This window comes from Pseudopipra pipra, chromosome W (genome assembly GCF_036250125.1).
Source record: "Pseudopipra pipra isolate bDixPip1 chromosome W, bDixPip1.hap1, whole genome shotgun sequence".
Classification (NCBI taxonomy): Eukaryota; Metazoa; Chordata; class Aves; order Passeriformes; family Pipridae; genus Pseudopipra; species Pseudopipra pipra.
The window spans coordinates 24743477-24758374 of NC_087580.1; the positions used below are offsets into that span (position 1 = coordinate 24743477).

Below are 14898 nucleotides of genomic sequence, written 5' to 3' on the forward strand. Positions count from 1 at the left end.
TGTGCCTCTGGGCTGGCACAGAGGAGATTTCACACAGCTCTTCTCTCATCAAGAGAAGTGGTGTTTTTAAACATTAATCTGTGTGTGAATTCACCTTCAAGGCAGCACAAGTTGAAACACAGGGCAGATGGGGAACTGCCTGAGGGACACTGCTGCTTTCCTGGCTCTGCACCAAGCCTCAGAGAGCTGAGCCCTTTTGCCTGTCTCTTCACACTCTCAGTCATAAAACTGAGGCTTTCAAAGCCTCAGATGAACATCTACCACAATAACAACACAACAATGAAGATTTGAGCCCCTGAAGCGATGATGGTGGAAAATAAAAAAACCCCAAATACTATTTTGAGGACATGCTAAGCCTCTGTTCTGTAGACCTCACTCCTTAGAGTTGTGAGTAATTAAAATGAATTTTTCCATAGAAGGTGGGTTACATCTGACATCCCCTGTGTCTGTCACAAACCAGCTCCATGCCCCCACTACAGCAGAGCAAAGCTGAGTTCTACACAGCACATGGCCAGAGCTCCTGCTCCTCACACCACCCTCAGCCAGCACAACCTAGAGAAAGGAAATGTATTTCAGTTTCAGTTTATTTCTAGGAAAAATGGGGCAGCTTTGCTCAGAAAGGTCTCTTCTTCCTTTTCTGAATCTCAGATTCTATTTTTAACACGACCCTCTGCCATGAAACAGCAAATGCCCAACAGGAGCTCCATGCCCCAGTTCCTCCTCCCGGCATTTGCAGACAGGCAGGAGCTGCAGCTTCTGCACTTCTGGCTCTTCCTGGCCATCTCCCTGGCTGCCCTCCTGGCCAACGGCCTCATCCTCAGCGCCGTAGCCTGTGACCACCACCTGCACACCCCCATTGGCTTCTTCCTGCTCAACCTCTCCCTCACAGACCTGGGCTGCATCTGCACCACTGTCCCCAAAGCCATGCACAATTCCCTCTGGGACACCAGGCACATCTCCTACCAGGGATGTGCTGCCCAGGTCTTTCTGCTGTTCTTCCTTGGAACAGAGTTTTCCCTCCTCACCATCATGTACTACGACTGCTACGTTGCCATCTGCAAACCCCTGCACTACGGGACCCTCCTGGGCAGCAGAGCTTGTGCCCACATGGCAGCAGCTGCCTGGGCGCTGGCTTTCTCTGTTCTCTGCTGCACACACCCAAGTCACCCTCAGGAATGTGCTCAAGAAATGCCCTGGCAAAGCAAATGCCAGTGCCCAGTTGAGAGTGGGATTGTGCAGGGTTGGGCCAGCAGAACACCAAACCTCCCTAAGCTTCTGCCTAATCCCGACCATGAGCTCTAAAGCCCAAGCCCTGACCATTCAGCACCCCCACAGCCCTTGGGAGCAGGGCAAGGACCTGCAGGGCCCAGAGCAGGCCCAGGGGGTTGGCAGAGGAATGGGAGGTGACCTGGATCTGCTCAGCCTGTGGCACACAAGGACACAAGGGCTGGCAATGCTGGCAGGACTCAGCTGTGCCTCAGGATCCAAAGGGGGCCCAGGGCTGGCAAGGGGCTGCCAGGTCACCTCTGTCCCAGCCCTGCCAGGCAGCAGCAGCAGCCTCGGGCACCAAGAGTCAGGGGAGCCATCTGTGCACAGCCCTGAGAGCTGCCCCAGCTGAGAGTCACTCTCAGGGGCCCTGAGAGGAGGACCCTGGGGAACCTGGTGCAGTCAAGGCACCATTCTGACCCTGAGCAACCCCAGGGACTCCAGGGATCACTCTGGAGTGGTCCTGACACTGCTGGGCATTCTGGAGCTGAAGGGATCCACAGACACTGCAGCCTCCTGGAATCAAAGGAACCTCTTGGGACACGGGGACCAAAGGAACCTGGGATTCAGTGGAGCCTCAGGAAATCCAGGGACCATTGTAACACTGGAGAACCACATGGAAACAAGGGGCCATCCTGATGCTCTGGAACCTCCTGGAACCAAGGGGCCATTGTGTCACTACAAGGACTTATGGATCCAAAGGAACACAGGGACACTATGGAATCTCCTGGAACCACGGGGCCACTGTGGCATCCGGGGCCTCATGGAACAGAAGGAACCGTGAGACATTTTGGAAGCTCATGGGATAAGAAGGGCCACTATGACAATACAGGGTCTCAGGAATGCTGAATCATGTTGGAACCTCATGGAACCAAGGGGCCATCGTGACACTGCAGGGTCTCATGGAAACAAAGAAACCCTGGGAAACTGCAGAACCTCCTGAATTTAATGGGCCATTGTGACTCAGGGCAATCTCCTTGAGTCAAGGGGCCACTGTGACACTGCCGGGCCTCCTGGAATCCAAGGGACCCTGGGACACAGTGGAACCTCCTGGAATCAAGGGCCCAGTGGGATTCTGTGTAAGCTCCTGCAATCAAGTGGCACTGGGACACTGCAAGACCCCATGGAACCAAAGGAATGCAGGGACACTGTGGAATCTCACGGAGCCAAGGGGCCGTGGTGACACTGTGAAGCCTCATGGAACCAAGAAGCCACTGTGACTCCCCAGAACTCCATGGAATCAACCAGATTCGCTGCCTCCCCCACCCCCGCCGGCTCTGCCGCCGCTCGGGCACCTCTGGAGTCAGCGTTTTCTTTGGCAGCACAACTTATCTCTGACGAGAGAGTTCTCCAGAGTTGGCTTTCTCCCCCTTTCCCACCGTCCCTTCAAAGCCCGGCTCCCCCCAGCTCCCTTTGGGGGTGACCCCCCGCCCCTCGCGCTCCCTTTGGGGTCCCCCCCGCTCTTTCCCCCCCGCCGCTTTCCCGCCGTGCCCGCCCCGCTCACCCGACAGGGCGGGGCCGGCAGGGACGGGGCGGGGACGGGCCGAGCGCTGATTGGCTGCGGCGGGGGCTCGAGAGGCGGGGCGTGCGCAGAGCGCCATGTTGTCTGCGGGGCAGCGGTAGCGGCGGAGGTGAGGCTGCGCTCGGAGAGCGCGATTCTGGGGATCCGCTCGGGGCTGCGGGGAGCGCGGCTGTGGGTGTAAAGGCTGGAGGGCTCGGGAGGGTTTAGCCGAGGGGTTCGGGGGTTCCCGAGGGTTAGAGTGCGGGGCCTGGAAGCCGCGGCCCTCCCCGCGGGGAGCCTCTGCCACCGCCCTGGCTGCACTGCGCAGGCACGCCGGCGAAGCCCTCATGAGGGAACTACAACTCCCGTGGGGTTCCGCGCAACCCGCCATTACTCGTCCCCCCACAGCGCCCCTGCCGGCCCGGTGGACCGACCCCAGGGAAACGGGTTCCTTATGCCCTCCCCGAACCCCAGAGACCCCCAACACTCAGCACACAGAGACTCCACAGGGAGGGGCGCCCGGGGATCCCCTAACGCCCAGCAGTGGGGTTCAGGAGATCTTCCAGCCCACAGGTGAGGGGTCGTGGGGGTGCCCCCCAAAGTCCGGGGGGTAGATGTACCACATTCGGGTAAGGGGATCCCAGTGCCCCCAGTATAGCCCAGTGACCTCCCAGTGCCCCTCAGTACAGCCCAGTAACCCCCTCAGTGACCAGCCACTGTATCTCAGTGACCTCCCACTGCCCCCCAGGATGGCCCAGTGATCCTCCAGTGAACACCCAGTAACCCCCAGTATGGCCCAGTAGCCTCCCAGTGTCCCCCCGTGTGTCCTGGTAATCTCCCAGTAACTCCCCAGTCCCTCCCAGTGCCCTCCCAGTGTTCCTCAGAAACCCCGCAGTCCCTCCCAGTTCCCCCTGGTTCCCCCCAGTGTGTCCCACTATCCCCCAGTAATCACCCAGTGTCCCCCAAAGACCCCCAGCTGTCCCCAACGTGTCCCCAGATGCCCTGGGCCTTTCTGTGAGCGTGGGGGAAGAGGGGACATTTTTGGGGTCAGAGGGTCCAGGGGGGGCTCCTGGAGTGAGATGGAGGGTTGGGGACATCAGGGATGGGGTTTGGGGACAGTGGAATTGGGGGTGTCAAGGGGGGAATTGGGGCCATGGGGAGGCCCTGGGGACATTGGTGACACCAGGGAAGTCTTGGGGTGTCAAGGGGGGGAATTAGGGACACCAAGAGGGTCTTGGGGACACCAGGGTGGTCTCTGGACTCACCTGCTTGTGGTGCTTCCCTTCCTCCCACCCCCCACCCCCATTAACCCCCCTAAATGTCCCCTAACCCCCCTTTTTCCCTTTAATCCCCTCCCCCCACATATCCCTTTGACCCCCAGTGTCCACAAGACCGCTTTTAACTCCCCTAAATGCACCCAAAGCCCCCCAAAACCCCCAAAGCCCCATCCAACCCCTCCCAATCCCCCCAAGTCTCCCTCAGCCCCCCTCTCAAATCCCTTCCAACCCCCCCCAAAGAGGGATTACCTGGCACCGTGGGACAGGAACACAGTGGGCTGTACTGGGGGCACTGGGCTGTACTGGGAGGGCACTGGGGGGGGCTCAGGTGTCCCATGCCAATGTGGCCCAGCTCCAGGAGAGATCTGGGGAGCAGTGAGGAGGTACTGGTCTGTCCTGGTTTGTACCCCCAATCCCCAAAGCCCCTCCCCAGCTCCCCCAAGACCCTCCCACACCCCAAAGCCCCCCAGGACCCCCAGGCCCCTGAGTTGGTCCTGGTGCCCCTTGAGCATCTGCAGCTGCTGCAGAACCAGGCATTTCATCAGCAAATGTGCAGGTGACACCAAGCTGGGGGTGTGTTGATGTGCTGGAAGGCAGGAGGGCTCTGCAGAGGGACCTGGCTGAGGAAGAGTGTGTCAGCAGGAGCAAGGAAGTGATTGTTGGGCTGGACTGAGCGCTGGTGAGGCCACCCCTGGAGTGCTGTGTCCAGCTCTGGGCCCCTGAGTTGAGGAAGGCCCTGGAGGGGCTGGAGCAGGAGCAGAGAAGAGCAGCGAGGCTGGGGAAGGGAGTGGAGCCCAAGTGGTGTGAGGAGAGGCTGAGGGAGCTGGGGGTGTTGAGGCTGGAGAAGAGGAGGCTCAGGGGAGACCTCCTGACTGTCTGCAACTCTCTACCAGGAGGTTGGAGCCAGGTGTGGGTGGGGCTGTTCTGCCAGGAAGCAGCAGTAGGACAAGAGGGCTGGGTCTTGAGCTGTGCCAGGGGAGGTTTAGGTTGGATATTAGGAAGCAATTTTTTCCCCAGAGAGTCATCAGGCCTTGGAATGGGCTGGGCAGGGAGGGGGTGGAGTCACCGTCCCTGGAGGTGTTGAAGGTGAGAGTGGATGTGGCCTCAGTGCCATGGTCTGGGAAGCACAGCGGGGTTGGATCAAGGGTTGGACTTGATCTCTGAGGTCTTTTCCAACCCAGCTGATTCTGTGATTCTCTTATTCCCATTCCTATGGCAGCACATGCTTGAGGCTCTATTCACAGAGATGTCTGTGCATATCTATCTCCAAGGTTAGTCTGTAAATGCGTAGTGTTAGAAAAGCAGGATAAGTTCTGCAGTGGTTCCAGGAGAAAGAAGCCCAGAGGCCAGTGCAAGCAGGCAGCCCTCAGCTTGCACCTGATGTCCCCTCCCTGCAGGTTCCTGTCCTTGAGCCCAGGCCCTGAGGTGAGGCTGAGAATAAGTGCAAGGCAGAGGTGCTGCTGAGGAAGGACAACCCCGTGAGTGCCAAGGAGAAGCTGTGAGTGCCCATCCCCGAGAAGGTGCTGTGTCCATCCCCTGTGTGCCAGGTGAGCTGGGGCTTTGCTGCAGAGCTGCGGGTGCTGATTTGAGCGTCTCCAAGTGCTGAGATGGTGGGCACCCAGGAACACAAACTGTGCCTGGCCACGGAGCCTGCAAGGAGGAGCAGAGACAGCCCTGGCAGTGTGGGGGGCCAGGTTGTCCCTGTGCCTTCCCCTGCAGGCCCTGTCTGTCCCTGCTGGGCCCCTGTCCATCCCCATCAGGTCCCTGCCCGTCCCCCCCGGGCTGAGCTCCCCCCAGGAAGTGCCGTGGAGCTGAAGCTGCTGCCATCCCCCCCCTGCAGCCGCTGCCCCAGCCAAGGGAGCAGCAAAGGCAGGGCCAGGAGCAGAGGCAGCAGCAGGGGAGCCCTGGGGGGGCCGGGAAGGTCTTGTGTGGGTCAGGAAAGAGGCGCTGGGCACGAGGCCGGGGCTGTGCTGAGCAGGCCCAGCCCTCACATCCCCCCAGCCTACGCCGGCTGCCCGGGGGGCTTGGGAGGGACCCCCATCCCGTGTGCCCCACACTGAGCTGGCAGAGAGAGAGCCAAGGGACAGGGCCACGGGCAGGGCCACGGGTGAGGGACAGGCAGGGCCATTGCAGGGCCACGGTGAGGGCACAGCCTGTGGCAGCAGAGCTGCCCAGGGCCGGGGGCAGCCGGGGGTGTTGGTACCAGCCAGTGCTGGGGCCGAGCAGAGCACGAGGCCTCTTGCAGAGCCCTGGAGCAGCCTCCCACTTGCCAACCCCACCCTGTTGGGTGACACTGTCCCCTCCCTACAGAACACTCCCCCTGAAATCTTCGGGGGGGCCTTTTGTGTCTATTGCTGGTTGCTGGGGACCTGAGGGAGCCTCTGCAATCCCATGCATGGGGCATAATCTCCTCTCCAGAGCTTGACTCACTGCAGAGTTTGCTGGGAAATCTGTGCTGGCAGCCTCAGTATGTCACGACCCCCCGCACTCCCCCCAGGATATTTGGGACGAGTTCCCCCTTCTTGGGCACCCGCGGGATTGGGGAGTGATTGTTCTCCTGCTGTTGCTGTTGCTGCTCCGCCCCGTCCCGCCCCTTCCTGCAGCTGTCGGGTGAGCGGAGTGGCCACGATGGGAAAGGGGCGAGAGAAGCGAAAAGAGCGGGTGGGACCCCCAAAGGGAGCGCAAGGAGCGGTGGGTCACCCTCAAAGGGAGCTGGGGGGAGCTGAGGTTTGGAGGGCCGATGGGAAAGGAGTGGGAGAGGGGGGTAACGGGAGTGGGAGACAGTGGGAGTGGGGTTGCCGTGGGGGTCCCTCCATGTGCCCATGCCTTGATGCCTGAAGAGTGGGCGAGACTGGAGAGAGGGGGGAGCTATGAGAGCCCCGAGAGCCTGGAGAGGGGGGAGCTTGGGCCCCCTGTGCCAAGCCAGCAGTCGGGGCCATGCTGTTGGTGCCAAATTGCCCCTGGTCAGGCTGAACCCAGAGCCCACCCACGTGTCAGGGGGCCCAATCTGCTCCCTGCTCTTGTTGCCCTGGGGCAGTTTCTGGTGTCCCCCCGTCTGTGGGGCTGTTTGGTTGCCTTGGGCACAGCCGGCCCCTGTGCAAGGCTGTGCCCCTGGGGGCTCTTGGGGGTGGGCGGGAGGTGTTTTCTTGGGGGTGCCAGGCTGGGTTGGTGGCAGAGCCCCGGCGGTGGGTGGGGGGATGCGGGTCCCCCCCTGCGGTGGTGGTTGGTGGTGGTCAAGCCCCGCCAGCTCCATTGTCAGCCCGGTGCCGGTGGGGGGGACACAGTGGGTTTGGGGCCTCCTGGGAGTGCCGGGGGTGGGTGTGGAGCCTGGGAGCTGCCGAGTGTGGAGGGTGGAGCGGGGCGATGGCGGAGCTGGGGGACCCCTGGGAGCCTGGAAGGGGCAGCACGGAGAGGGAGGAGCCCTGGGAGCCAGAGAGAAGGGGAAGCCTGGACAGTAGGGACCCCTGGGATCCCCAGGACAGCGAAGTCGAGAACCTGGAGAGGGGGAATGTCTGGGAACGCGGCACCCCGAAGGCGAGAGTCAGAGGAGAGGGACCCTTGGGACCCCCAACACTCCCAGCATCCCTAAGTGGGACCCCCAGCATCCCAGAGAGGGGAGACCCTCCGAACTCCAGAGGGGAGAGACCAGAGAGAATGGAAATTTTAGGAGAGATTTTTTTTGGCTAATCTTCATATTTTGGAGTATATTTCATCTGAATCTCAAATTTTTGCAGTTTGAGGGTAGACGAGGGTCTTCTTCCTACTTCTGAGGGTTTTTTTCCCTGAATCTCAGTGGTTTGGGTTTTTCTGGGCTGAATCTTGGTGTTTTGGAGGTTTTTATGGGCACAGGATGCCTGGTGAGTTCTAGAGATGAACTTGGGCAGGAGGAACCCCCAAGCCAACGCGCTCAGCCCTTGTTTTCCCCCCATCAGGATTTGTCCTTCCCAAAGCTTGGGTGGATGGAGGAGGAGGCTGCGAGGAAGAGGAAGATGCCTTGGGCCCCCCAGGCAGGTGAGGAGGAAGTCAGTGTCCCTTTGGGCGGGTGTTGTGCTGGCTCTGTCAGCCGAGCATGGCCCCGGCTGCAGGACAACCCCGCTGGCGCCGCCGTCCTGCCGGGGCCGGAGTTGGGGGGATGTCCTTGGCCTTCCCTGTGGGCCGGAGGCAAATCCCCTGCCTGTCCTTCTTGCTTCCTGCCCCAGGCCCCGAGCTGAGGACGGAGAGCCCGGAGGACAAATCCCCCCGTGAGACCCTGGTGGGAGAGGCCGTTTTGAAGGGCTCCAAGGCACAGGAAGGCAGCGGGGAGGAAAAGGGCCGGAGATCCCCCTGCAGGAGGGGCTCCAAAGCCAGCCCAGGGTGCTCCCAGGAGGAAAGACTCAACCTGTGCCAGGAAGGCGGCCGGAGCTTGAGGCAGAGCTCTGACTTGGTGGTCCCTGAGCAGCCTCCCAGCAGGGAGAAACCCTTCAGGTGCTTGGAATGTGGGAAGAGCTTCAGTCAGAGCTCCAATCTCCTCACCCACCAGCACACCCACACTGGGGAACGGCCATACACGTGTGGGGAATGTGGGAAGAGCTTCAGGAACAGTGGCAACCTCCTCACTCACCAGCACATCCACACGGGGGAACAGCCATACACATGTAGGGAATGTGGGAAGAACTTTAACCAGAGGTCCAACCTTCTTACCCACCAGCGCATCCACACTGGGGAATGTCCGTACACATGTGGGGAATGTGGGAAGAGCTTCAGGAACAGTGGCAACCTCCGCAAACACCAGCGCATCCACACCGGAGAGCGGCCCTACACGTGTGGGGAATGTGGAAAGAGCTTCACTGACAGCTCCGGCCTCCACATCCATCAACGCATCCACACTGGGGAGAGGCCCTACTCATGTGGGGAGTGTGGGAAGAGCTTCATCAGCAGCTCCCACCTTCATGTCCATGAGCGCTCCCACCTCCCCACCCACACCTTGGAACGGCCCTACAAGTGCTGGCAATGTGGGAGCAGGTTTCAGACCAGCTCAATTCTCCTCGAGCATGAGAGGACGCACACGGATGAGAGGCCCTTCCGCTGCACCGACTGCGGGAAGGGCTTCAGGCAGAACTCCCACCTCGTCACCCACCGACGCATACACACCGGGGAGAGGCCCTACAAGTGTGGGGAGTGTGGGAAGAGCTACACCAAGAGGTCTGGCTTGAACACACACCAACAGACCCACCAGTAAGGAAGCCCTATTAGTGCCCCGACTCTGGGAAGTGCTTTGGCCACTGCTTCCACCCCGAATGAAGCCCCTCATTTGGAGGCAACCCCTGGAGTCCAGTGACTGTCAGTCCATCCCTTTCGACCACAAAGGGCCAGTCCCTTTTCAAGGGAGCAGGTTCTTCCAACAGAACCCTTCTTGGGGGGTGTGGAGATTCCTGCCTTGGCTGGGGACCTCCCAAGGTCACTGCTGGAGGTTGAGAGCAGAGATCTCCCCATGAGCATTGGTCTGGGGGAGTTCCATCCATCTCTAATTAAGAATTATTGCTTTTGTGCCAGCTTGAGTAGAATTGCTTCAACAATTGCTTTAGGGTAGATCACCGCTCTATCTTATCCCGTACTCCTGGTAGTTTTAATGTTTGTATTGTGCAGTAAGTAATTCTGATGAAGATCTTTTGTCTGATCATTTGGTGCCCTAAATAATTCCTTTCTATCAGTAGATCTGATTTGCCATCATTAAAACCTGGGGGACAAAAGTGGTTCAGTCACACCTCTGTAATTCCTCAAAACTGAAACTGTTGGCATAATCCAAGGCTGAGGTTGGATCCAGCAGCCCCCAGCACCCCACAGTAAGTTGGGAGCTCAGGGGGGGCCACCCCCCTTTTCCAACCCCCCTGTGCCTAAAGACCCCCATGGGACCATCTGACCCACCAGACCACCCTTCCTTTTCCACCCTTCTCCCTGTTCCTTCCACTTTTTCATGGTCCCCTCAATCCCCAGTTTCTCCCCCGAAGAGTTTTGGGGTCCCAACCCCTACTTTTTGCTCCCTCTCCTGTGTGTGCTGAAGGAGAAAATGAGGCTGCACACGCAGAGTTCTGTTTTGGGACTTGTCCGCCGACACTTTTCAGTGTCCCCTTTTATTCCTCTTCTCTTGTGAGCAGCACCCCGTGTTTGTCTTTCAGTCCACCAGAAATCCCAGCATGGCCCCAAAGCAGTGCCCTGATCCCACACATTCCCCTCCCCTCATGTGCTGGCTGTGTTCAGCCACCAGAGAAAAACACGGGCTACCATGCAGAGCATTCCAAGTGGTTTCCACTTGGCAAAGAGCACTCTCTTGACCGAAAACACCAGTCAAGGCCAAAGCACTCCTTTTGGATCCTGATTAACTGAATGCAGCTGCCTTAACTTGTTTCCACAAAAACTCTCAGGGTTTCTTTGCTTCCAGGAGGCCCCACATGTCCCCCCTTGATTCCATGGGGTTCCAAACTGTCTCAGGAATCCTTTGGTTCTATGAGGCCCTGCATATCCTGATGGCCCCTTGGTTCCATGAGGATGCACAGTCTCAGAATTCCTTGGCTTCAGTGAGGCTTTGTAGTGTCCCAATGGCCCCTTGGTTCCATGAGGCCCTGCAGTGTCCTAATGGCCTTCTGATTGCACAAGGTTTTGCAGTGTCCCAGTGTTCCTTTTGTTCCATGAGGGTCCACGGGGTCCCTTTGGGGCCATAAGGCCTGTAAGGGAGATATTTTGAATTAGATGATCAATGGAGCATAGAGGCATGAGAAAGAAATTATATTATGATGTGAAACCATCCAGAGTATTGTACAATGTGCTTTTTAGCAAGTCAACTTGATATCCCCTATTATCAGAGCTGAGTTCTTCCTTGGTTTTGCTACATACTGCCAGATGGATACATCTACGCTTGAAACACAATTGTAGAGGTCGTCCATAGGAGTGAGATAGATGATGGAAGATTATGTGGGCAGGGTCGCTGGCCCCTTGCCCTACAGCAGGGCATGCACAGACTGTTGCTATCAGGTGATGAACAGGTGAGGTTTGGCTACCACTCAGACATCACCTTACACTGGGTACTGGCCCTACATGGTGTAATGTAGAGCTGATAAAATGGGGTGTCAGGACTGCTGGGGTGAGCGATCCTCATCCTGCCATGGAGACTGTGTTGTTCCGCAGGGATGCCCGCTAAGCACGGGCACTGACCAACTGCTGCAGATCCTGGCAGCCCTGGCCTGTCTGTGTGGGTAAGCACAGTTTATGGATAGGAAGCAACCGAGAAAGCAAATTTTTTAATATCCTTTTAGTGTCCCTTTAATTCTCCTTTTATTAATTAATATTGTTACATAAATAAGCTGTCTATAGTATTTCTCTTTAATTTCCCTTTCTACTAACCAATATCATGTTAATAGTTATTCGTAATATTGTGTTAAGATGCTTTTTTGGTATCCCTTTAACTCCCTTTTTACTAGGCAATACGGTATTAAATGCTGTTCACAGTATTTGTTTTAATGCCACTCGATAAGGTAGTTATTTTGTATTCTTTTTAGTTTTTTGATTCTCTTTGCTAAGATTATTATTATTATTACTCTCACTGTAATAAAAGATATTTTGTGTGTTTGAATGTCTGTTGTACTTGTCTTTATTCCGGGCATGTATCCCAACAAACTGTTACGGTATCTGACACTGTGTGACTGTGCAGGGGGAGGACTCAGCCCAGGGGGGTTGAGGTGCAGAGCCAGGGCCTGTGGAAGGCATTGAAAACATGCAAGTATCCCCTGGGAACTGCCTGAGGCTGCACTCCATCCCCTTGTGCAGATCATTGAGAAAGAGATTGAACTGCCCTGAGCCCAGTGCTGAGCCCTGGGAACACCACTGGATGGAACTCCATTGCCCACCACTCCTTGGGCCTGGCCATCCACACAGATGTTTCCCCAGTGAACAGATACTACAGAATGTGTTTGATAAAGGTCCTGTAAGCCCAGAATACTGGGATGAGTGCAGATTTAGCTCTGCACAACACACAAATTCATTCACATTCTGTCTTTTCTTCCCTCTGTAGATTGAGGGAACTTGTGACTTCAATGTGTGACTCACTGTGTGCAAAGGGCAAATATGGACAGAATCCAGGGCAGGGAGTGTTTGGGGGATCTTGGGATCTGTGCTTGACACAGAAGGTGTTTGCCATTGGTCTAAGACTCTGCAAAGTGGACTTCATTGGAGGCAGTGTGGACTTAATATACAGCAGAGGATTAAGGATTTCTTTTTTTATTCAGTTGTTGCCATCCTTTAGTTTTGTTTGCTGGCAGTAAATGAACATCCCTCTGTGTCTCGTGCAGCTCTTTCTCCAAGCCAAGCAGGTGGGAGTTGGTGCCAAGGAGCTGAAACCTGCACGTCCATCCTTGAGTGGAGGAAGCTCAGATTTGCCCAAGGCTGCTTTGAGTCCCAGGGGTTTGATGAGGTGGGGTGGGGATAGGGATAAAGTCTGATGGATTGTCAGACATAAAAGGTCTTGACTTTTGTATCTCTTCAGACTGAATTAGGAGGTGCTTGGGATCAATATCGACTAGGGATTGCTGATATCAATGTAAAAAGAGGAAAAAAGTAAACAGGCCACAAAGAAGACATCTTTTCTCATGGTTTTATTAATACAATATATTCACTTTGAATGCACTTCTGAGATCTGTCTAATTAACCACAAAAGAATTGAAGACTTACAAGTAAATTATTCCCAGGGGCTTGTCTCATTAAGATGCCAACACTGAGAAGAGAGTGTGGAGGAATGAGCAGACAAGGAGACCATCCCGGGGCTGGGGAAGCAGGAACTCAGGTTACAGGTGGCAAAAGAACTGTGGAATGTGAAGTATTAGTTCGTTTGAATACTTGCCTGAAATAAAGACAAGTACAACAGACATTCAAACATTAAAAAATAACCCAAAAAACAAAAACCACTTTTATTGCAGTAAGGATAAGAAAAACTTAAAAAAGAGAATCAAAAGCCAAAAAAGAATACAAAAGAACTACTTGATCAGTTGGCATTCATACAATACTATGAACAGCTTTTAATACAGTATTAACTAGTAAAAAAAGGAGTTAAAGGGGTACGAAAAAAAGATATAAAACATTGCTTTCGTGGTTGTTTCCTATTAAAGAAAAACTCTGCTTACCCACACAGACAGGCCAGGGCTATCAGGATCTGCAGCAGCTGGTCGGTGCCCGTGCTTAGCGGGTGTCCCCGCAGAGCAACACAGTCTCGATGGCAGGATGAGGATCGCTCACCCCAGCAGTCCTGACACCCCATTTTATCAGCTCTACGTTGCACCACGTAGGGCCAGTACCCAGTATAAGGCGATGCCTGAGTGGCAGCCAAACCCCGCCTGATCATGACCTGATAGCAACAGTCTGTGCGTGCCCTGCTGTAGGGCAAGGGGCCAGCGACCCCTGCCCACAGAATCTTTCTCTCACCATCATCTTTCTCACCCCTATGTATGACCTCTACCATTGTGTTTCAAAGGTATTTGTATCTATCTTGCAGTAGGGAGCCAAGCCAAAGAGAAACTCAGCTCTGATAATAGGGGACATCCAGCTGACTTGCTAAAAAACACAATGGACCTTTCAGTTAACTTGTGCAATAAAGTTACATTGTACAATACTCCGGCTGGTTTCACATCCCAACATAATTTCTTTCTCACACCTCTATGCACCATTGATCATCTAATTCAAAAGTACCCCCCTTACACTGGTAGAAAAGGCAATATCCTGAGGTCACTTCACTTGGAGAGTCCCATTCCCTGGGAAACCCCCCTGGATGCAGCTCAGGGATGTGTTTCTGTGCACAGAGCTGCCCGTGTCCATCCTTCAGGCTGTGGGGCATCTCAGGCAGGGAAGAGCAGGTGACACCCCACAGGGCTGAGGGGCCTCCAGCCCCTGGCAGTGGCAGCAGGAGCCAGGGAGACACTACCCCTGCTGCCAGGAACTGTGTGTGTGTGCGAGGGAAGGACTCCTGTCTCTGCACAGCCCTGGGGGTGTGAGCAGGGCATGAGCCCAGCTCAGCTCTGGAGCCCTGTCAGAGCCCTGACAGGTCTGGGGGTGACTCCAGGAACAGCCTTCACTGGCCCAGGGACATTCATCTCCCCAGCCTCACACACATCCCCTGCAAATGGCCCTGTCTCCTCCATCACCCTCCTCTGCCTTTCTGGCCTGGCCCTTTCATTCCACACCAGCAAAGCAGCCTGGGCACCATCTCACCTGGGCACTCAGAGGGCTTCTGTGAGCAGAAGGGGCAGATTTCTCTGGAAGGTGCATTTGTCCCCTGTCCCATGGCACAGCTCAGAGTGTGAAAACACTCCCAGGCACACACATCCTGGAGAGCTTTTTCAAGACAAAATCAGGGAGAGGAAGAACAAAAGAGGCAAAATGAGAGAGATGAAAGGTGCCCCAAAAATCAGGAGCTGCCTCTCTGAGCCATGTTTCTATAACTGAATCATTGATGGGATATTTACTTTGATAAGTAGCTGCACAAAACTATTCATGTAGACAATGAAAGAATCAGCTTAATATAGAAGGTGTTGTCAATGAAAAAAAAACGGAGAAAAATTAACGGATCTGAGTGTGGACTCTCCGCTGGATTTTCCCGGAGTGAGATTTAGTCACGCGGTCCCCCTTTTGCAGGAGGAGAGAGTGACTAAGCTTCCACTCGGTGTTCCGTGGCGAAAAGACCTTTATTCCAAACCTCCCACAGTTTATATGGGCTCAGGGGGAGGGTAAGAAGAAAGGTCGTGATTGGGTCAAGGTATGGGGGGAAGGAGGTGGCTCGAGAGCCCCACTGACCAATGGGAGATACAGGAGGACCCCGTTCCAGTAACAGAAACA

General features: G+C 55.7%; 2 protein-coding genes across 6 annotated transcripts in view; both read left to right on the forward strand.

Annotated features, from left to right (window-relative positions):
• Positions 1-14898, forward strand: part of LOC135405396 (zinc finger protein 239-like) — a 79768-nt gene that overhangs the window by 23440 nt on the left and 41430 nt on the right. For 2 of the 5 annotated variants that reach the window (XM_064640089.1, XM_064640088.1), the window contains exon 2: positions 5442-5591. The gene's annotated coding sequence lies outside the window, so the exon portion shown is untranslated. Of the gene's footprint in view, positions 1-2980; positions 3341-4941; positions 5316-5441; positions 5592-6647; positions 6855-14898 lie in introns of those variants that run through there. The other 3 variants (XR_010425827.1, XM_064640092.1, XM_064640090.1) reach the window with 3 other exon arrangements.
• On the forward strand, positions 7408-11650 carry LOC135404925 (zinc finger protein 239-like). The gene is made up of 2 exons (XM_064639656.1): positions 7408-7584; positions 8333-11650. Exons 1-2 carry the CDS (start codon positions 7408-7410, stop codon positions 9260-9262), a joined length of 1107 nt encoding a protein of 368 aa, XP_064495726.1. The 3' UTR covers positions 9263-11650.